Source organism: Hylobates moloch, unplaced genomic scaffold (genome assembly GCF_009828535.3).
Source record: "Hylobates moloch isolate HMO894 unplaced genomic scaffold, HMol_V3 SCAFFOLD_5, whole genome shotgun sequence".
NCBI classification, from domain to species: Eukaryota; Metazoa; Chordata; class Mammalia; order Primates; family Hylobatidae; genus Hylobates; species Hylobates moloch.
The window spans coordinates 83,082,785-83,104,121 of NW_026652280.1; the positions used below are offsets into that span (position 1 = coordinate 83,082,785).

Below are 21,337 nucleotides of genomic sequence, written 5' to 3' on the forward strand. Positions count from 1 at the left end.
GGGGATCAGAGAGACCAAGGGCTCAAGAGACTTAGGCCTTACCCCTTAGTAGGGAGGGACTCCCTAGCAAAGCAATCGGAGCGTGGGGGCAGTCCCACGCGGGGGAACTGAGCTCCCCATCTTTGCAGGCAGCACAGCAGCTGTCCAGGGTGATAGAGGGAGTCCCTGTCCTGTGGAAGGTTCCTGTCAGAGAGCCTGTCACTACGTGGGGCACACCTCCCTCATTGGACCAACAAACCCCCCTCTCCTTGCTAGTTTATTTTATTATTTTGAGATGGAGTCTTGCTCTGTTGCCCAGCTTGGAGGGCAGTGGTGCGATCTCGGCTCACTGCAACCTCTGCCTCCTGGGTTCAAGGGATTCTCCTGCCTCAGTCTCCCGAGTAACTGGGACTACAGGTGTGTTCCACCACGCCCAGCTAGTTTTGTATTTGTGGTAGAGATGGGGTTTCACCATGTTGGCCAGGCTGGTCTCGAACTCCTGACCTCAGGTGATCTGCCCACCTTGGCCTCCCACAGTGCTGAGATCACAGGCATGAGCTACTGCACCCGGGCTTGCTTGCTTTTAAGCAGTAAGAATTGCCCTAGGCTGGGCATGGTGGCTCTCACCTGTAATCCCAGCACTTTGAGAGGCCGAAGCGGGTGGAATGCCTGAGCTCAGGAGTTCAAGACCAGGCTGGGCAAAGTGGTAAAACCCTGTCTCTTCTAAAATACAAACTTTTTTTGGTAATATATTACAAAATATATACAAAAAAGTGTATTATTGTAATATACAAATTTTTTTTTTTTTTGAGACGGAGTCTCGCTCTGTCGCCCAGGCTGGAGTGCAGTGGCGCAATCTCGGCTCACTGCAAGCTCCGCCTCCCGGGTTCACACCATTCTCCTGCCTCAGCCTCTCCGAGTAGCTGGGACTACAGGTGCCCACCACCACGCCCGGCTAATTTTTTTGTGTTTTTAGTAGAGACGGGGTTTCACCGTGGTCTCGATCTCCTGACCTCATGATCCGCCCGCCTCGGCCTCCCAAAGTGCTGGGATTACAAGCGTGAGCCACCGTGCCCGGCCCAGAAATGTTTTTGTGATACAAAAATATATACTCTGCCCAGGTGAGAGGATCATTTGAGATTAGGAGTTCGAGACCAGCCTGGGCAACATAGCGAGACCTCATCTCTACTAAAAATAAAAAATTAGCCAGGTATGGTGGCAGGCGCCTATAGTCCCAGCTGCTCAGGAGGCTGAGGCAGGAGAATGGCTTGAACCCAGGAGGCAGAGGTTGCAGTGAGCTGAGATCTTGCTACTGCACTGCAGCCTGGGTGACCGAGCGAGACCCCATCTCCAAGAAAAAGAAAACAAGAATTGCCTTATATGGAATCTTGGAAATACAGTAGAGAAAGACCAGAAATCACCTACTTTCCTGCCACTATCTAGAGAACACTATTGGTCACAATTTGTATGTGCCCTAGATTTTTACGTGCATATCTATTTCTCTATTTGTCTTTATTTTAGCAAAACAAGATCATATGGCATATTATTTTTCTCTGCTTTTTGTCTATTTTTAATTGTTATTTATTTATTTATTTAGAGACAAGGTCTTGCTGTGTCGCCCAGGCTGGAGTGCAGTGATGCGATCTGGTCTCACTGCAACCTCCACCTTCTGGGTTCAAATGATTCTCCTGCCTCAGCCTCCTGGGTAGCTGGGACTACAGGCACATGCCACCACGCCTGGCTAATTTTTTTATTTTTAGCAGAGTCGGGGTTTCCCCATGTTGGCCAAGCTGGTCTCGAACTCCTGACTTCAGGTGATCTTCCCACCTTGGCCTCCCGAAGTGCTGGGATTACAGCGATGAGCCACTACGCCTGGCCTTATTTTTAAAACTTACTTGTTTTGAGACAGAGTCTCTCTGTCACCCAGGCTGGAGTGCAGTGGCATGATCTGGGCTCACTGCAGCCTCTGTCCCCCAGGTTCAAGCGATTCTCCTGCCTCAGCCTCCTGAGTAGCTGGGATTACAGGCACCTGCCACTGTGCCTGGCTAATTTTTGTATTTTTAGTAGAGACGGGTTTCACCATCTTGGCCAGGCTGGTCTTGAACTCTTGACCTCGTGATTCACCTGCCTTGGCCTCCCAAAGTGCTGGGATTACAGGCATGAACCACCGCACCCAGCCTGGCCTTATTTTTTTGAGACAGGGTCTTGCTCTGTCATCCAGGCTGGAGTGCAGTGGCCCAATCATAGCTCACTGTAGCCTCACCCTCCTGGGCTCAAGTGATGCTTCTGCCTCAGCCTCCCAAGTAGCTAGGACTACAGGTTCGCACCACCATGCCCGGCTAATTTTTTGTTTTTAGTAAAGACAGGAGTCTCGTTTGTTGCCCAGGCTGGTCTCGAACTCCTAATCTCAAATGATCCTCCCACCTGGGCCTCCCAAAGCATTGGGATTACAGGTATGAGCCGCTGTATCTGGCCTGTCTTGTCAAAAATTTTTTAAAGTTTTTAATTGAAGTGTAACATACATACAGAAAAGTGCACAAACCGTGAAAGTCCCACCACTCACAATGGACTCATCACTAAGTGAACAGAGGACCAGCATCCAGAAGCCAATCATGCCTCTTCTTGGCCCCCTGTCTTCCCTCTTCCCCTGGGGACCCCACCACCTGACTCCCACCTCATGGCTCAGACCTGCGTGCTGTTGAGCTTTGTATAAATAGAAGCATGCACCCTGTGCTCTTTCAGGCCTGGCCTCTCCCCTCAACATTTTGGGATCCATCCGTGCTGCAGCTGGAGTTTGTTCATTTTCGCTACTCTGTCACGTTTCATTGTATAAATGCACCACACAGTCTCACTGCTCTTTTGTTGAAGGACTGTGCCTGGATTCTGGGATGGGTTGGTTGCTGGGAGGGATGGGGAAAGAGCAGAGACCTTGGTATTAATCCAACAGACAGACCTAGGTGCAAGCCCTGCCTGGCACTAGCAGACTCAGCTGCGTTATGGAACCTGTCTGCCAGCCTCTCTTTCCTCCACGGTGATAGGGGTTCTGAGAGAAACGTATCACAAAGGCCTGAGGAAAGCCCTGGAACAGAGCACAAACAAAAAGTTTAGTTTCCCAGCGCCAGAAAGTCCCCATCGCCTCCTAGAGTATCTCCAGGCCCCTTGCCTGTGTTGGGGCTCAGGACACACCACTTCAAAATGCGACTGTAGGAGACCAGAATATCCCACCCTGAAATATGCTACTTTGGCATATTGTGAGGTGGTTATTCAGAGAAACTGCAGACATGAGAGAAGCTCTGAAAAGCTAACCTTTTTAATGTTTTAATTTTTGTGTGTGTGTGAGAGACAATATTTTGCTCATTGTCCAGGCTGGAGTGCAATGGCCTGATCTCAGATCACTGCACCGTTCACCTCCCGGGTTCAAGCAATTCTCCTGCCTCAGCCTCCTTAGTAGCTGGGATTACAGGTGCTCGCCACCATGCCCAGCTAATTTTTGTATTTTTAGTAGAGATGGGGTTTCACCACGTTGGCCAGGCTGGTCTCGAACTCCTGACCTCAGGTGATCTGCCCACCTTGGCCTCCCAAAGTGCTGGGATTACAGGTGTGAGCCACTGTGCCCGGTCCTTTTTGAGAAAAAAGCATTTTTATCTGAGGAAAGTAAATCAATCTAATCCAATCCAATCCAATCCAATCCAACCCAACCCAACCCAACCCAACCCAACCCAACCCAATGCAATCCAATCCAATCTAATCTATGATGGAGTCTCCCTCTGTTGCCCAGGCTGGAGTGCAGTGGAGTGATCTGAGCTCACTGCAACCTCCGCCTCCCAGGTTCAAATGATTCTCCTGCTTCAGCCTCCTGGGTAGCTGGGACTACAGGTGTGTGCCAGCACACCTGGCTAATTTTTGTATTTTTAGTGGAGATGGGGTTTCACCATATTGGCTAGGCTGGTCTTGAACTCCTGAGTTGAAGTGCTGGGATTACAGGCATGAGCCACCACTCCCAGCCTAAGGAATGTAAATCTTTTTAATTACTAGGCCCAGAGAGATATTCATCTTTTGAGCTATGTGTTCATCTCTTGAAACTGCTTACTATTGCCACAAGTAGCTACACATTAACCTAACAGTGCCATGCCAGACACTATAACCCATACCCTATAATGTAACACTAATCAGCCTCATTTCTATAAACCAATAATTCCTTACAAACAACATTGTGTTACAGGAAAGGAGTCGTAATCCAGACCCCAAGAGAGGGTTCTTGGACCTCCCGAAAGAAGTAATTTGGGGCGAGTCCGTAGCATAAAGCGAAAGCAAGTTGTTTAAGAATGGAAAGGAGGCTGTGCACGGTGCCTCATGCCTGTAATCCCAGCACTTTGGGAGGCCAAGGCAGGCAGATCACGAGATCAGAAGTTCGAGATCAACATGGTGAAACCCCGTCTCTACTAAAAATACCAGAATTAGCCATGTGTGGTGCCATGTGCCTGTAATCCCAGCTACTCGGGAGGCTGAGGCAGGAGAATCGCTTGAACCTGGGAGGCAGAGGTTGCAATGAGCCGAGATCGCGCCATTGCACTCCAGCCTGGGTGACAGAGTGAGACTCCATAATCAGTTTAGGCTGGGCGTGGTAGCTCACGCCTGTAATACCAGAACTTTGGAGGCCAAGGCAGGTGGATTGCTTGAGGCCAGGAGTTTGACACCAGCCTGACCAACATGGTGAAATCCTGTCTCTACTAAAAATACAAAAATTAGCCGGGCGTGGTGGCGCATGCCTGTAATCCCAGCTACTCAGGAGACTGAGGCAAGAGAATTGCTTGAACCTGGGAGGCAGAGGTTGCAGTGAGCTGAGATGGCGCCACTGCACTCCAGCCTGGGTGACAGAGTGAGACTGTCTCAAAAAATAATAATAATAAATAAATTTGGGCTGGGCACAGTGGCTTACGCTTGTAATCCCAGCACTTCGGGAGGGCGAGGTGGGCGGATTGCCTGAGGTCAGGAGTTCAAGACCAGTCTGGCCAACATGGTGAAACCTCATCTCTATTAAAAATACAAAAAAAAAAATTAGCCAGCCATGGTGGCATGCGCCTGTAATCCCAGCTACTCGGGAGGCTGAGGGAGGGGAATCGCTTGAATCCGGGAGGCAGAGGTTGCAATGAGCCAAGATCGTGGCACTGCTCTCCAGCCTGGGCGATAGAGCAAGACTCCGTCTCAAAAAAAAAAAAAAAAAAAAAAAAAAGCCTAACCTATTGAGAGTGCAATCTGGCAGGTCTCAGCTTTATTTTACCCAGCCCCTACTCAAGATGGACTCTGTCACTCTTGCGGTGGCATGATCATGGCTCACAGCAGCCTCTATCTCCCAGGCTCAAGCAATCCTCCCACCTCAGCCTCCCAAGTAGCTGGACTTCGTGATCTGCCCATCTCGGCCTCCCAAAGTGCTGGGATTACAGGCGTAAACCACCAAGCCCGGCCCAGACAACTTTGATCACCGGAGACTTCATCTGTGTAACGAGACAGCCTTTATTCACCGCACACATCCTCATAACCCTCACCCTCATAACCCCTGTGAACTCCCATCCCCTGTTTCTTTCTGTAGCTCAGGATGCTATATAAGCTTCAGTCATTTGACCCTTCGAGCTACATGTTTTTTGGTACTCCCTTGTGTATGTGTATTAGGGTTCTCTAGAGGGACAGAACTAATAGGATATATATATATATATATAAAGGGGAATTTATTAACTATTAACTTACATGATCACAAGGTCCCACAGTAGGCTGCCTGCAAGCTGAGGAGCAAGGAGAGCCAGTCCGAGTCCCACAACTGAAGAACTTGGAATTTGATGTTTGAGGCCAGGAAGCATCTAGCATGGGAGAAAGTTGTAGGCTGGGAGGTGAGGCCAGTCTTGTCTTTTCATATTTTTCTGCCTGCTTTATATTTTAGCCCCACTAGCAGGTGATTAGATGGTGCCCACCCAGATTAAGGGTGAGTCTCCCTTTCCCAGCCCAGACTCAAATGTTAATCTCCTTTGGCAACACCCTCACAGACACACCCAGGATCAATACTTCGTATCCTTCAATCCAATCAAATTGACACTCAGTATTAACCGTCATAGTATGTATCTAATTAGAAATGGTTTTTCACCTGTTGATCTGTCTTAAGTTAATTTAGTTCATAGTCCAGCCAAAGAACCTAGAGGGGTGGAGGGAAGCCATTTTTCTCTTGCCTACACCTGACTGTGCTCTAATTGGGGAGTTATTCCTTTGTTTCCCAGTGCCAGACAAGCCCAGGAGGGCAGCAGGGAGGTCCTTGCCCCTTCCTTCTCCCAGTGGCAGCCAGCTGGGGCCTGGGCCTCTTAACCCTGTGCCCCTAGGGATCGGGCAGGGCGTTTAGAAGCATCTGTCCTGGGCTGTTTGCTAGGGCTCAGTGCAGGGCAAGAACAGGGCCCTGGTGGTTGTGGGTGGGGTTGGGCTGAGATTGCTAAGAATGGGGCCCGGCACGGTGGCTCACGCCCGTAATCACAGCACTTTGGGAGGCCGAGGCAGGTGGATCACTTGAGTTCTGGAGTTTTGAGACCAGCCTGGCCAACATGGTGAAACCCTGTCTCTACTAAAAATACAAAAATCATCCAGGCGTGGTGGCATGCGCCTGTAATCCCGGCTACCGGGGAGGCTGAGGCAGGAGAATCACTTGAACCCAGGAGGCAGAGTTTGCAGTGAGCTGAGATGGTACCACGGCTCACCAGCCTGGGATACAGAGCGAGACTCTGTCTAAAAAAAAAAAAGTGCTCGCTTTGGCAGCACATATACTAAAATTGGAACGATACAGAGAAGATTAACATGGCCCTTGTGCAAGGATGACACGCAAATTTGTGAAGCATTCCATATTTTTTGAAGGGATTGCAAACCAAGAAATACAAGTGGCTTCTAGAAATTAGAAAAGAAAAGATAATGGATTCTGCCCTGGAGCCACGACAAGAAATTCTGGCCTTCTGACATCTTGATTTTATATTTCTGATCTTTAGAACTGTAAGAAAATGAATTTGTGGTGTTGTAAGCCAAAAGCAAACAAACAAAAAACTAGAATGGGGTGGGGAAGGTGAGGGAGCAATGAAGAGGGATGAGCTTGGGGCCTAGGAACACATCCCTCCAGGGGAAGCTTAGACACAGCTCCCCTTTTAGGGCACCCCGAGTTCATTGCAACCTTGCTGTGACACCTTCCCCCACACCACCCACTGGCTGAGGTTTCTCTTTCAAAGCTCCTGTTTCTCAATCTCTTGCCACCCCATTGCCACCCCCTGCCACAGCCTTTGATGTTATTAACCTGAATGTCAAAACTGGAACATCTGGGAAGTCCAAATCTGCAGCAGCATGTGTGGTGGCTAAAAGCATGGGTTTTGGAGGCAACAGAACTGCCCTGTAATCCTGGCAAGGCAGCCTTGTAGCTTCATGATCTTGATCAAGTCACCTGACCCTTCGGGCCTATTTCCTCATTTGTACAAAATTTGAAATAGGGCAGGCACAGTGGCTCCCGCCCATAATCGCAGCATTTTGGGAGGCCATGGTGGGAGGATTGCTTGAGCCCAGGAGTTCAAGACCAGCCTGGGCAACATAGTGGGACGCTGTCTCTACAAAAAATAAAAAGGTAGGCCGGGCGCGGTGGCTCAAGCCTGTAATCCCAGCACTTTGGGAGGCCGAGGCGGGCGGATCACGAGGTCAGGAGATCGAGACCATCCTGGCTAACACGGTGAAACCCCGTCTCTACTAAAAATACAAAAACTTTAGCCGGGCATGTTGGCGGGCGCCTGTAGTCCCAGCTACTCGGGAGGCTGAGGCAGGAGAATGGCGTTAACCCGGGAGGCGGAGCTTGCAGTGAGCCGAGATGCGCCACTGCACTCCAGCCTGGGGGACAGAGCAAGACTCCGTCTCAAAAAAAAAAAATAAATAAATAAATAAATAAAAAAATAAATAAATAAAAAATAAAAAGGTAGCCAGGTATGCTGGTGTGTGCCTGTAGTCCCCAACTACTGGGGAAACCGAAGCAAGAGGATCACTTGAGCCTGGGAGGTCAAGGCTGCAGTGAGGTGTGGTCATGACACTTCACTCCAGCCTAAGCAACAGAGCAAGACACTGTCTCAAAATAAAATAATTGAAATAATAATAGCATCTATTTCATGACATTTTTGTAAACCTGGAATGAGATTGTACCATTAAGACCTGGCCCAGTGGGTGGTCCCACACCCCGTTTCCTCGTGTGCCTTCTACCTAGTTCAATACTGTTCAGCCTCCTGCAGTTTATAAACATTCTGAGTGTCTGGTTGGAAACAGTGGTGAACCAACACAGGCTCTGCCCTCAGGTGGCCCCTAGTCTTGATGGATACCCACCATGTGGGGCAGGGCTGACAGAGGTGTTGCTGGGCACAGAGGAGATGCAGGCTTGGGGTGGCCGGCGAAGGCATCCTGAGTAGTCCCATCCCAGATATCTTCCTAGCACATCATGGTTTTATTTTCACCGTGACACTTACACAATAGTTTCTAATTAAGTGCCTGTTGTCTGTTTTTTCCCCTCCAGAATGTCAGCTTTGTGACAAGAAACTTTATCCACCTCGTTTATACTGGTGTCTACAATAGTTCCTAACACACAGTAGAGGCTAATAAATACTCACTGAATAAAGTAAGTGGTATCATTAACTGGAAGCCAGGAAGCAGGAGTTAGCATGGTGAAAAAGGCAGCCTGGATAGGAGCTGAAAAAATGAACATAAAATGCAGAAGCAAGGCCGGGCACAGTGGCTCATGCCTGTAATCCCAGCACTTTGGGAGGCTGAGGGGGGCAGATGACATGAGGCCAGGAGTTCAAGACCAGCCTGGCCAACATGGCGAAACCCTGTCTCTATTAAAAATGCAAAAATTAGCCAAGTGTGGTGGCATACACCTGTAATCCCAGCTGCTTGGGAGGCTGAGGCAGGAGAATCGCTTGAGCCAGGGAGGTGGAGGTTGCAGTGAGCCGAGATTGCACCACTGCACTCCAGCTTGGGTGATGCATGTCTCAAAACAAAAACAAAACCCAAAGTGCAGAGGCAAGGCCAGGCGCCGTGGCAAACGCTTGTAATCCCAGCACTTTGGGAGGCTAATCTGGGTGGATTGCTTCAGCTCACGAGTTTGAGACCAGCCTGACTAACATAGCAAGACCCCCCTCCATCTCTACAAAAACTACAAAAATTAGGCTGGGTGCTGTGGCTCATGCCTGTAATCCCAGCACCTTGGGAGGCCAAGGTGGGTGGATTGCCTGAAGTCAGGAGTTCGAGACCAGCCTGGCCAAAACGGTGAAACCCTGTCTCTACTAAAAATACAAAAAATAGCCAGGCATGGTGGCAGATGCCTCTAATCCCAGCTACTCAGGAGGCTGAGGCAGGAGAAATGCTTGAACTCAGGAGGCGGAGGTTGCCGTGAGCCAAGGTAGCGCCACTGCACTCCAGCCTGGGCAACAGAGAGAGACTCCATCTCAAAAAAAAAAAAAAAAAAAGCCAGGCATGGTGGTGGGCACCTGTAATCCCAGCTACTCGGGAGGCTGAGGTGGGAGGATGGCTTGAGTCTGGGAGGTGGAGATTGCAAGGCTGCAGTGAGCTGAGATCACACCGCACTCCACTCCAGCCTGGGCTTAGAGCTAGACCTTGTCTCAACAACAACAACAAAATGCAGAGTGCATTTTGAATGCAACAAAAGGTTTCGTGGTGGAAATCAGAGAGCAGGGTCGAAGGTGTGGAATATTGAAGAGTTTTGAGAGTTGAGGCTGGACAGTGACATCCAGGAATTGGGATTTTGCCTAGGAAGCAATGGGGAGCCACTGAAAGTATATGACTTGGTCAGATTTAGGTTTAAAAAACCAAGAAGGAAGGGATGGGGGAGGGAGAGATAGTGATAGGGTAGGAAGGAAGGGAAGTTGGCTGCTCCAGCATGGTAACTGGAATGGAAGAGTGTAATAGTAATTGAGGGAGGTTTGGTTACTAGGTCAGTGTCAGGAATTCTGAACAGAAACGACGGAGGACTGGTGGAGAGGAGGGGACTCTAAATAGAGAGATTTTTTTTTTTTTTTGAGACGGAGTCTTGCTGTGTCGCCCAGGCTGGAGTGCAGTGGCGTGATCTTGGCTCACTGCAACCTCTGCCTACAGGGTTCAAGCAGTTCTCCTGCCTCAGCCTCCCTAGTAGCTGGGATTACAGGCATCTACCACCATGCCTGGCTATTTTTTGTATTCTTAGTCGAGATGGGGTTTCACCATGTTGGCCAGGCTGCTTTCAAACTTTTTTTATTGTTGTTTTTGTTTTTGAGATGGAGTTTCGCTCTTGTGGCCCAGTCTGGAGTGCAATGGCTCAATCTCGGCTCACTGCAACCTCTGTCTCCTGGGTTCAGCAATTCTCCTGACTCAGCCTCCCGAGTAGCTGGAATTACACGTGCCCACCACCATGCCCAGCTAATTTTTGTATTTTTAGTAGAGACGGGGTTTCACTATGTTGGCCAGTCTGGTCTTGAACTGTTGACCTCAGATGATCCACCCGCCTCGGCCTCCCAGTGTTGGGATTACATGCGTGAGCCACTGCGCCGGGCCAATTTTTGTATTTTTAGTAGAGATGGGGTTTCACCATGTTGGCAAGACTGGTCTCAAACTCCTGACCTCAGATGATCTACCCACCCGCCTCGGCCTCCCAAAGTGCTGGGATTAGACGCGTGAGCCACCGCGCCCAGCCCGTACTTTATTTTTAGTACAGACGGCCTCACAAAAGTGCTGAGATTACGGGCGTGAGCCACCGCGCCCCGCCTGAATAGAGAGAGATTTAACAGTATGAATGGAGGGAGGAGCTAAGAACAGTTTAGGCTTCTCGCGTACATGATTGGGTGGCCCCAGATGTCACTCACAAGTATAAGCCTTGGAGGCGGAACGTAACCCGAAGAAGAGCCCTTTTGTGCTCCGCCCATAGCGGTAGGAAGGTGTCAATTGGCTGTTTCGAGGAACGCGCCAAAAACTGCCAAGGGCTGTGGGAGGTGTGTTCTTGCGTCATTTCCGAGAGACTTCCGGGCCGCAGTTTCCCGGCCTCCCCAGCTCCGGAACTTCCGGCCAGCGCAGCCATTTTGGCTTCCTGACCTTGGGCTACGGCTGACCGCTTGTCGTGGTGTACTCCGTGCCATCATGTCCGTCCTGACGCCGCTGCTGCTGCGGGGCTTGACAGGCTCAGCCCGGCGGCTCCCAGTGCCGCGCGCTAAGATCCATTCGTTGCCGCCGGAGGAGAAGCTTGGGATCATGGTGAGGAACGGGCCTGGAAGAGCACGGGAGGCGCCATGGGCTGGCTGGCCCCTTCTGCCTAGCTGACCTCAGGTGGTCCTGAGAGTGCCTCGCACCCCGCGCCCCGCAGCATAGCGAGGAGCAGCAGTGCCGGTTTGGGCATGTCTGGAGGGCGCGAACGACGGGGACAGTGCCCGGGCGACAGTCGGGGCTGTCGGCATTAGGTCTTTCCCCACAGCCCCAGGATCTCGGGTCTGGTCCTGTCAGGCCCTCCCTCCCCTGCCGCCTCCTCGCTGCGCTGCCTCGAGCCGACTTCTTTAGCCGCTCTGAGCCCATTTTCTCATTGGTTCATTGGGGGATGCCTGACCCTGTCAGCGACGAAAATGATTGTTACTGCTATTTATTTTATTTTATCTTGTGTTATTTTATTTTATTTTGAGACGGGGTCTTGCTCTGTCGCCAGGCTGGCATGCAGTGGCGCGATCTCGGCTCACTGCAACCTCTGCCTCCCGGGTTCAAGCGATTCTCCTGCCTCAGCCTCCCGAATAGCTGGGACTACAGGCGCGCGCCACCATGCCCAGCTAAATTTTGTATTTTTAGTAGAGACGGGGTTTCACTATGTTGGCCAGGATGGTCTCGATCTCTTGACCTCGTGATCCGCCTGCCTCAGCCTCCCAAAGTGCTGGGATTACAGGCGTGAGCCACTGCGCCCGGCCTGGGAGGGGGTTTTAAGGCAAGGAAGGATAGGGATAGTTTTGGAGTTACTGGCCCATGCAAGGATCCTGGGTCTTAACATACAAGCTTTGCTGTTTTTGTTTGTTTTTTGTTTGTTTTTTTTTTTGAGACAGAGTCTCGCTCTGTCATCCGGGCTGGAGTGCAGTGGTGTGATCTCGGCTCACTGCAACCTCCGCCTCCCGGGTTTAAGCCAAGCCATTCTCCTGCCTCAGCCTCCAGAGTAGCTGGGATCACAGGCGCCCGCCACCACTCCCAGCTAATTTTTGTATTTTTAGTAGAGACGGAGTTTCACCATGTTGGTCAGGCTGGTCTCTAACTCCTGACCTCGTGATCCACCCGCCTTGGCCTCCCAAATTGCTGGGATTACAGGTGTGAGCCACCATGCCCGGCCCAGACCAGTTTTAAAACAGGTTTCAATAAATCCTGCTTCCTGTCCCTTCCTTTGTGATCTGGTGGTGCATTTCTCCCTGAACCCTAACCCCAGCTGTCTCTCCTTCCTCCCACTCTTCCCCCTCCTTATAACTGACCCTTTACCTCAAGGGTTAGCGTAGCCTTGGATCTGCTCTGTCTGCTCCCTGGAGCGTGGATTCCTTTAACGTGAGGATTTGGGGCCTCCCACTTGCCTCTGAGTCCTGGCTCCCTGAGGGGGGCTTTCTGCTGCCTGGGAACTGCTAGGACTTGAGAGCCTAGGGGAATACTGACTCCGAGGTGCCTTCTTTCTTGTGCTCTGTGTAGGAACTGGCCGTTGGGCTTACCTCCTGCTTTGTGACCTTCCTCCTGCCAGCGGGCTGGATCCTGTCACACCTGGAGACCTACAGGAGGCCGGAGTGAAGGGGTCTGTTCTTCCCCTTACACTGTGACCTGACCAGCCCCACCGGCCCATCCTGGTCATGTTAGTGCATTTCTGGCCGGCCTCCCCTGGATCATGTCGTTCAATTCCAGTCACCTCTTCTGCAATCATGACCTCTTGATGTCTCCATGGTGACCTCCTGGGGGGTCACTGACTCTGCTTGGTGGGGTCCCCCTTGTAACAATAAAATCTATTTAAACTTTACTTCAGAAATTCATTGTGCCTTCCCTCCTGCCTGGGCTCATGCCTCCACTGGCACCGGGTGGGGGTGTGGAAAGAGCGCCCGGCTGGCTGCCCTGTGGTAGGTTTTGTGTGCCTCAGCTGGACTCCTCGTGTGCTTCTGTGCCTTTAAATGGTGCCTGGCTTCCTGGGAAGACAAAGCCTGTTGTCATTGTGCAGCTTTTCTGGCTCATCCCCACCAGCTCCCTTGTTTGTGAAAAGCCCAGTGGGCGTGTATGTGTATGTGTCTCTGTGTGTGTGTGTGTGTCTGTGTGTCTGTCCCACTGGGGCTGGATCTTCAGCTAGAAGCCTTTCCTGTAAGGGGCCAGCCTTCTCTGGTCTTCCTTTTTGGTGGACTTCATTTCTTAGGTGCTGGTGCCCTTCCTAATTGGGGGTAGGGATTTTGCAGAATCTTGGCTTTTTTTTTTTTTTTTAGACTGAGTCCCACTCTATTGCCCAGGCTGGAGTGCAGTGATGCGATCTCGGCTCACTGCAACCTCCGCCTCTCAGGTTCAAGGGATTCTCCTGTCTCAACCTCCCGAGGCATTACAGGCACCCACGACCACGCCTGGCTAAGTTTTTTGTATTTTTAGTAGAGACGAGGTTTCACCATGTTGGCCAGGCTGGTCTCGAACTCCACCTGACCTCAAGTGATCCGCCCGCCTTGGCCTCCCAAAGTGCTGAGATTACAGCCACCGCGCCTGGCAATCTTGCCTTTTTAATTTTTTTTTCAAGACAGAGTTTTGCTCTGTCACCCAGGCTGGAGTGCAGTGGTGCGATCTCAGTTCACTGCAACCTCTGCCTCTGGTGTTCAAGCAATTCTCCTGCCTCAGCCTCCTGAGTAGCTGGGATTACAGGCACATGCCACCACACCTGGCTAATTTTTGTATTCTTAGTAGAGATGGTATTTTACCATGTTGGCCAGGTCTCAAACTCTTGACCTTGTGATCCACCCTCCTCGTCCTCCCAAAGTGCTGGGATTAACAGGTGTGAGAGACCGCTCCCAGCCCCGTGTTTTTTTTTTTGAGGCTGGACTGCAGTGGTGCAATCACAGCTCTGTAGCCTTGACTTTGACTACAGCCTTGACCTCCCAGGCTCAAGCGATCCTCCCACCACAGGTTGTACCCCAGTAGCTGGGACTATAGGCATGTGCTACCACCATGCCTGGCTAGTTTCTTCTTCTTCCTTTTTTTTTTTTTTTGAGACTGAGTCTCGCTTTGTTGCCCAGGCTGGAGTGTAGTGGAGCGATCTCGGCTCACTGCAACCTCCGCCTCCCGGGTTCAAGTGGTTCTTCTGCCTCAGCCTCCTGAGTAGCTGGGATTACAGGTGCGCACCACCATGCCTGGCTAATGGTATATATATATATATATTTTTTAGTAGAGATGGGGTTTCACCCTGTTGGTCAGGCTGGTCTCGAACTTCTGACCTCGTGATCCGCCCACCTCGGCCTCCCAAAGTGCTGGGATTACAGGCATGAACCACTGCGCCCAGCCATGCCTGGCTAGTTTCTTAAAACATTTTCTTGTAGAGATGGGGTCTTACTATGTTGGACAGGCTGATCTCAAACTCCTGGGCTCAAGTGATTCTCCTACCTCAGCCTTTCAAAGTGTCGGGACTACAGGCGTGAGCCACTGTGCCTGGCTGCTTCCTTTTTTTTTTTTTTTTTTTTTTTTTTTGAGACAGTCTCACTCTGTAGCCAGGCTGGAGTGCAGTGGTGCAATCTCGGCTCACTGCAACCTCCGCCTCTTGGGTTCAAGTGATTCTCCTGCCTCAGCCTCCCGAGTAGCTAGGACTACAGGCGTGTGCCACCACGCCCAGCTAATTTTTGTATTTTTAGTAGAGACGGGGTTTCAGTTTCACCCTGTTGGCCAGGATGGTCTTGATCTCTTAAACCTCGATATCTGCCCTCCTTGGCCTCCCAAAATGCTGGGATTACAGGCGTGAGCCACCACCGCCGGCCCCTGCTTGCGTTTTAAATGTCAATTCCAGGGCCCCTTCCAACACTTTCCATACATGGTTATGGACTAATTGTCCTTCCTTGTTCTATCTGCCAGCTTCCCTTTCTCCTCCTCTGTTTGACTTGGGGAATCTGCCATTCCTCTGTCCCCAGGAGTCCTTCCTCAGTGATTCTTTCTCCTGATGTGTGAGGGGCAGGAAGTACCTCAGCAGTGGCGATGTTCCGAAACACTGCGAGCTGAGCTGGAGTCCTGATTGCCAGCGTCTGGAAGGAACACTCAGACGTGCCGGGTCCCACCCTCGAGGAAGACATGGCTTTACCTCTCCTTTGCATCCTCTTTGCTGGGGTGACTTGGTTGATTTCTGAAAAGACACAGGTTCGGTCTCCCCTGTGGGGCTGAGGGTGCCAGGACGCCTGTGCCTGGAATAGTGGGCAAAGATGTCAGGTGAGAGGGGAGGGCTGTGGTTGGCCTCAGGCCCTGAGTGTCTGAACACACATCTTCCCAGCTCCTGTTCTGCAGGCTGTTTCCTGATTTATGTTGGCAGAGCTGAGAGTGGACCCAACTCTCCTGCCGTAGCCTAGTCTTGCTTGTGTTTTCTGCGTGATGCCCAGGGAAGCCTGTGGGGCCCAGTGCCCGATACTGTAGTGGGTTCAGCTCCTGCCATAGCTGTTTCCTTGAGCGTTAGGAAATTGTCCTCTGCCTCCTAGGTGGCTCCTTTCCTTCCACACAAGCCAGACTTTGTATATGAGGCTGAAGGGTCACGGCCTGGTTGGAGGGCCGGGGAGAAGCTGCCCGGGCCTGTTGCCCCTAGTGGGGTTCAGAATGCTGCAGGTGTGCCTGGTGGGAGCATCGGCTGGGGAGGGGCAAGCCCGTGTTGGATCTGGAGCCAGGATGGGGTGCTGATCTAGGAGAATTCATCTGCCACATACGGGTATCTCAACAGCTCCCTTGTTTCTGGATGGAGGGGCCTCATGGCCATCTTCCACACAGCAGGACCACCCCTTGTTCTGTGCATGGTTCTGGGAGGCTTTTCTGCTTACATTAGTCCCTATGGAGGTGGGACCTGAGTGCCCCCTGACTGTCCTCTCAAGCCCATCTCCTGGCCTGGCTGGCAGCTCCCTGGACCTGGGGACCAGCCACTGCAGTGTGGGAGGCCGGGGCGTTCTCAACAATCCCTCGCTTCCTGAGTAGAGGGCCCTGAGTGGCCTGCTACTCAGGGCTGCTTTCCTCTGGCTGTGGGCACAGATGAGGTGCTGGTCTCATAGCCACGGGGCTGCACACAGCAAGGATGTGGCACTGGAAAAAGTGTTATCTTGAGTTTTTCTTTTTTTCTTTTTTTGAGACGGAGTTTCACTCTTGTTGCCCAGGTTGGAGTGCAATGGCACGACCTTGGGTCATTGCAACCTCTGCCTCCCGAGTTCAAGTGATTCTCTTGCCTCAGCCTCCTGAGTAGCTGGGACTACAGACATGCACCACCACACACAGCTAATTTTGTATTTTTAGTAGAGAAAGGGTTTCTCTATGTTGGTCAGGCTGGTCTCGAACTCTCGATCTCAGGTGATCCACCCGCCTTGGCCTCCCAAAGCGCTAGGATAGGCATAAGCCACCGTGCCCGGCCTTCTTCTTTCCTTTCTTTTTTTTTTTTTTTTGAGACAGAGTCTCGCTCTGTTGTCCAGGCTGGAGTGCAGTGTCACGATCTTGGCTCACTGCAGCCTCTGCCTCTCAGGTTCAAGCGATTCTGCTGCCTCAGCCTCCCGAGTAGCTGGGACTATAGGCGCAGGCCACCTAATTTTTGTATTTTTAGTAGAGGTAGGGTTTCACCATGTTGGCCAGGCTGGTCTCCAGCTCCTAACCTCAGGTGATCCTCCTACCTGGACCTCCCAAAGTGCTGGGATCACAGGCGTGAGCCACTGCACCCAGCCTGTTGTCTTGAGTTTCTTTCTTTCTTTTTTTTTTTTTTTGAGATGGAGTCTTGCTTTGTCACCCAGGCTGGAGTGCAGTGGTGCAATCTCGGCTCACTGCAAGCTCTGCCTCCCGGGTTCATGCCATTCTCCTGCCTCAGCCTCCCGAGTAGCTGGGACTACAGGCACCCGCCACCACGCCTGGCTAATTTTTTGTATTTTTAGTAGAGACAGGGTTTCACTGTGTTAGCCAGGAAGGTCTTGATCTCCTGACCTCGTGATCCACCCGCCTCAGCCTCCCAAAGTGCTGGGATCACAGGCGTGAGCCACTGCGCCCGGCCCGTCTTGAGTTTCTATGGTAACTCCACTGCCCTGCTAAGGGTTTGATTGGGTGTCCTCCATTTTTGTGTCCCTGGAATTGAATGATGGGTAATGGTCCCCCTCCGAGGAGGACTGCTCCAGCCCAAAGTTCGATTGATTGAGCCACTGCCCTAACCTGTGCAACACCAATGGCTCCAGGCAAGTCCTTGAGGACCCTGGTCTGAAGAAGCCCTCAGCAAGCCCGGCTGTTCCTCCAGCCCCTCTTCCTCCCACAACCTGTCATGTCCTGCATTTGTGGGGATGGGTGGGGTGATGTACGTAGGGGTGGGCAGGAGAGTGTAGAGTTTGACCTATCATATTTAAACCCCAAACTCCTTGGTCCCTTGTGTGGCCATTAGGTCTAAAATCTGGTCTTTCACTGGCCTACCCTCGTCCCCAACCAATTCAGGGCCCTGCAGCAATTCCCTATAGAGAAAGCAAGGATCCTTGTACCCCAAACATTTTCTGTGTCCACGTGTGTGGGTTTCTGTGCCTGGTGTGCATGCTGACTGGAGAGGCTAAAGTCCCGGCAGGTGCTGTAATGTCAGGAACAGTGGTCTGGGAGTGGGGAGGCTTGGGCTTGAGGCCTGGCATGGCCACTGAACTGTACAACCTTGGGCAAGTCATCTGGTCTCTGAATCTCAGTTTTGTAAAATGAAGATATTGTGGCAGACAGAATAATGGCCCCCCGAAAATGCCCATGGTCTACTCCCTGGAACCAGTGAGTATGTTATCTTACATGGTATGGGGGCTTTGTAGATGTAAGGTCATGACCTTGAAATGAGAGGCTATCCTTGGAGATCCAGGCGGGCGCAATGTCGTCGTAAGTCCTGAAGTGAGAAGCACTTAGCCTACCGTTGCTGGCTTTGAGGACAGAGGAAGCGGGCCATGAGCCAAGGACTGCAGGGGCCTCTAGAGCTGGGAACAGCCCTCTTTTACAGCCAGCAAGAACATGGGGACCTTGGTCCTACCTTCTGCCAACCTGGACGAGTAGGAAGTGGATCTCCTTTAGAGCCTCTTGTAAGAAATGCAGCCTGCAGACACCTTGATTTTAGTCTGGTGAAACCCAGACTTCTGACCTCCTAAACTGTAAGAGAGGCTGAGCATGGTGGCTCAGGCCTGTAATCCCAGCACTTTGGGAGGCTGAGGCAGGTGGATCACTAGGTCAAGAGATCGAGACCATCCTGGCCAACATGGTGAAACCCTGTCTCTGCAAAAAATACAAAAAATTAGCTGGGTGTGGTGATGGGTGCCTATAATCCCAGGTACTCAGGAGGCTGAGGCAGGAGAATTGCTTGAACCCAGCAGGTGGAGCTTGCAGTGAGCCAAGATCGTGCCACTGCACTCCAGCCTGGGGGACCGAGCAAGACTCTGTCTCAAAAAAAAAAAAAAAAATTGTAAGAGAATAAATTTTTGTTGTTTTAAGCTGCTAGGTTTGTGGTGACTCGTTACGGAAGCAATAAGGAAAGTAATGCATCATGTGGTGCTGTGAGGCCCTGGTGAGGGGCTGGGACCAGCTGCTGGGACCCTCTGCAGGCATAAAGTGAAGTGAATGTACAGCACTTATAGTGGGTGCCCCAGTGGGGACTGGGGTGGTGGGAGTTGCTTGGGAGGGGCCCTGCCTGCATTGCCTCTGCCCCTCTGCTTGCTTTTGGCCTTAGGAGGTCTGAATCCTGCAGGTGACTCACAGCCCAACTGATGGCCCTGAGGCATAGACCCTGCTCTGCCGCATCAGCCTTTGCTGCTGTCAAAGCCTCCCTGGACCACGATTTCAGGGCTGCTGCCTGGAGACTCTTGTGGGTACAATGCAAGATTCATGTGGGGGCCAAGCATGCCCCTACTCCTGCTGTCTGGGCAGCTGCCCAACTCCCAAGCCTGCACCGAGAATGGTCGCCTAATCCCCATGTGTGGCCCACCCTTCGAGGCTTTCGGCTGGCCATGCCTTCCTGTGAGGACTGTGGCTGTTCCGGGGCCCATGCCATGCCCCTGTTGTCTTGGTCCATTCAGCCTGGCTCCCTTCCCTGAGAGGCAGGGGCAGACGAGATTGGGTGGGTCTGGAGCCATGTGGCCCCTTGGGGCCTCTGGGCTGTTGTGTAAACTTCCTCTAAAGCTGAAGTTTCACAGTCCCTGAGACCCACTATGGGGTCTCCTCCCCTCCCTCCACCTGATGGAATCCCATGGACATGGATGTGGGGCCTGGGCAGGCACCAGTCTGGCAGGTTGGTGTGAGGAGGCATCTGTGCCATGTTGGCACTTTGGCTGCTACCTGTCACCTCTGTGACTGTCTCCGACATACAGCCTCAACCAAGTGCCTGTGCTGCCTGTGTCATTATAGGCCCTTGACAGCAAGGACCAGCAGCATGGGACCATTTCCAGGGTGGCAAATTGGGGAGCAGAGACAAATGTCTGGGGCTGTGCCAGGGGCTCCTGGTGAATCTGCAGGTGGGTTTTATTTTATTTAATTTTATTTATTTATTTATTTTTCTTGAGACAGTGTCACCTGTTGCCCAGGCTGGAGTGCAGTGGTGCAGTCATGGCTCACTGCAACCTCTGCCTCCCGGGTTCAAGCGATTCTCCTGCCTCAGCCTCCCGAGTAGCTGGGATTACAGGCGCCTGCCACCGTGCCTGGCTAATTTTTGTGTTTGTAGTAGAGACGGGGTTTCACCATCTTGACCAGGCTGGTCTCAAACTCCTGACCTCATGATCCACCCGCCTCAGCTTCCCAAAGTGCTGGGATTACAGGCCTGAGCCACCGTGTCCAGCCAAGGGTTTTATTTTTTTATTTTTTGAGACGGAGTCTCCCTCTTTCACCCAGGCTGGAGTGAAGTGGCATGATCTCGGCCCACTGCAACCTCCACCCCCTGGGTTCAAGCGATTCTTCTGCCTCAGCCTCCCAAGCAGCTAGGATTACAGGCGCCTGCCACCACACCCAGCTAATTTTTTTGTACTTTTAGTAGAGATGGGGTTTCACCACGTTGGCCAGGCCAGTCTCGAACTCCTGATGTCAGGTGATCCATCCGCCTCAGCCTCCCAAAGTGCTAGGATTACAGGCATGAGCCACCGAGCCCGGCCTGCAGGTGGGATTTAGATGCTTCAGGATAGAGAACCAAAATCCTCACACAGTAAAATTAACAGGACAGATGGAATGGGGATAAGAACAGTTATTTACTTATTTATTATTATTTTTATTTTTAGATGGAGTCTCGTTCTGTCCCACGGACTAGAGTGTAGTGGCTTGATCTCGGCTCACTGCAACCTCCGCCTCCCAGGTTCAAGCTATTCTTGTGCCTCAGCCTCCTGAGTAGCTGGGATTACAGGCATGCGCCACCACAGCCAGCTAATTTTTGTATTTTTGGTAGAGACGGGGTTTCACCATATTAGGCTGGTCTTGAACTCCTGACTTCAGGTGATCCACCTGCCTTGGCCTCCTAAAGTGCTGGGATTACAGGAGTGAGTCACTGTGCCTGGCCAAGAGAACAGTTATTAACCACCAAATAAACCATCATTGAAAAGAGCTAGGCAAGGCCGGGTGCGGCGGCTCATACCTGTAATCTTATCACTTTGGGAGGCTGAGGCGGGTGGATACCTGAGGTTGGGATTCGAGACCAGCTTGACCAACATGGAGAAACCTCGTCTCTACTGAAAATACAAAATTAGCCAGGCATGGTGCTACATGCCTGTAATCCCAGCTACTTGGGAGGCTGAAGCAGGAGAATCGCTTGAACCCGGGAGGAAGAGGTTGCGGTGAGCCGAGATCACTATTGCATTCCTGTAGCTGGGACTACAGGTGCATGCCACCACACCTGGCTACTTTTTTTTTTTAATGTTTTTTATAGAGATGCGGGGGTGGGTCTCCCTGTGTTGCCCAGGCTGGTCTCCAATGCCTAGGCTCAAGCAATTCTCCCAGCTTGGCCTCCCAAAATGCTGGGATTACAGGCATAAGCCACCACACCCAGCCATCTTTGCCATTTAAAAAATTAAACGTGGCTGGGCGCGGTGGCTCACGCCTGTAATCCCAGCACTTTGGGAGGCCGAGGTGGGCGGGTCATGAGGTCAGGAGATCGAGA

General features: G+C 51.7%; 2 protein-coding genes, 1 long non-coding RNA gene and 1 other non-coding gene across 5 annotated transcripts in view; 3 read left to right on the top strand and 1 right to left on the bottom strand.

The window, feature by feature from the left end:
- The window catches only part of NAA40 (N-alpha-acetyltransferase 40, NatD catalytic subunit), a 32,242-nt gene extending 23,653 nt beyond the window's left edge, over nucleotides 1–8,589 (top strand). Inside the window, exon 11 of one of the 2 annotated variants that reach the window (XM_058438844.1) lies at nucleotides 8,543–8,589. The gene's annotated coding sequence lies outside the window, so the exon portion shown is untranslated. Of the gene's footprint in view, nucleotides 1–5,735; nucleotides 6,200–8,542 lie in introns of those variants that run through there. The other variant, XM_058438845.1, reaches the window with a different exon arrangement.
- Nucleotides 5,764–10,951, bottom strand: LOC131383491 (uncharacterized). The gene is made up of 3 exons (XR_009213549.1): nucleotides 10,884–10,951; nucleotides 8,637–8,715; nucleotides 5,764–5,834 (listed from the first exon to the last, which is right to left on the bottom strand). It is a non-coding gene; the product is annotated as an uncharacterized LOC131383491 (long non-coding RNA).
- Nucleotides 6,756–6,862, top strand: LOC116469944 (U6 spliceosomal RNA). The gene has a single exon (XR_004248395.1). It is a non-coding gene; the product is annotated as a U6 spliceosomal RNA (small nuclear RNA).
- A 117-nt stretch (nucleotides 10,952–11,068) lies between the features above and the next one.
- LOC116468931 (cytochrome c oxidase subunit 8A, mitochondrial) lies at nucleotides 11,069–13,036 on the top strand. Its single transcript, XM_032153195.2, has 2 exons — nucleotides 11,069–11,268; nucleotides 12,718–13,036. Exons 1-2 carry the CDS (start codon nucleotides 11,155–11,157, stop codon nucleotides 12,811–12,813), a joined length of 210 nt encoding a protein of 69 aa, XP_032009086.1. The 5' UTR covers nucleotides 11,069–11,154; the 3' UTR covers nucleotides 12,814–13,036.
- The last annotated feature ends 8,301 nt before the right edge of the window (nucleotides 13,037–21,337 follow it).

What these genes read in the sequence shown, in the direction of transcription:
- LOC116468931 (XM_032153195.2), top strand. Translation starts at nt 11,155, where the DNA reads ATGTCCGTCCTGACGCCGCTGCTGCTGCGGGGCTTGACAGGCTCAGCC. An exon ending in AGGAGAAGCTTGGGATCATG is followed by an intron (nt 11,269 to 12,717) that starts GTGAGGAACGGG and finishes TGCTCTGTGTAG; the next exon opens with GAACTGGCCGTTGGGCTTAC.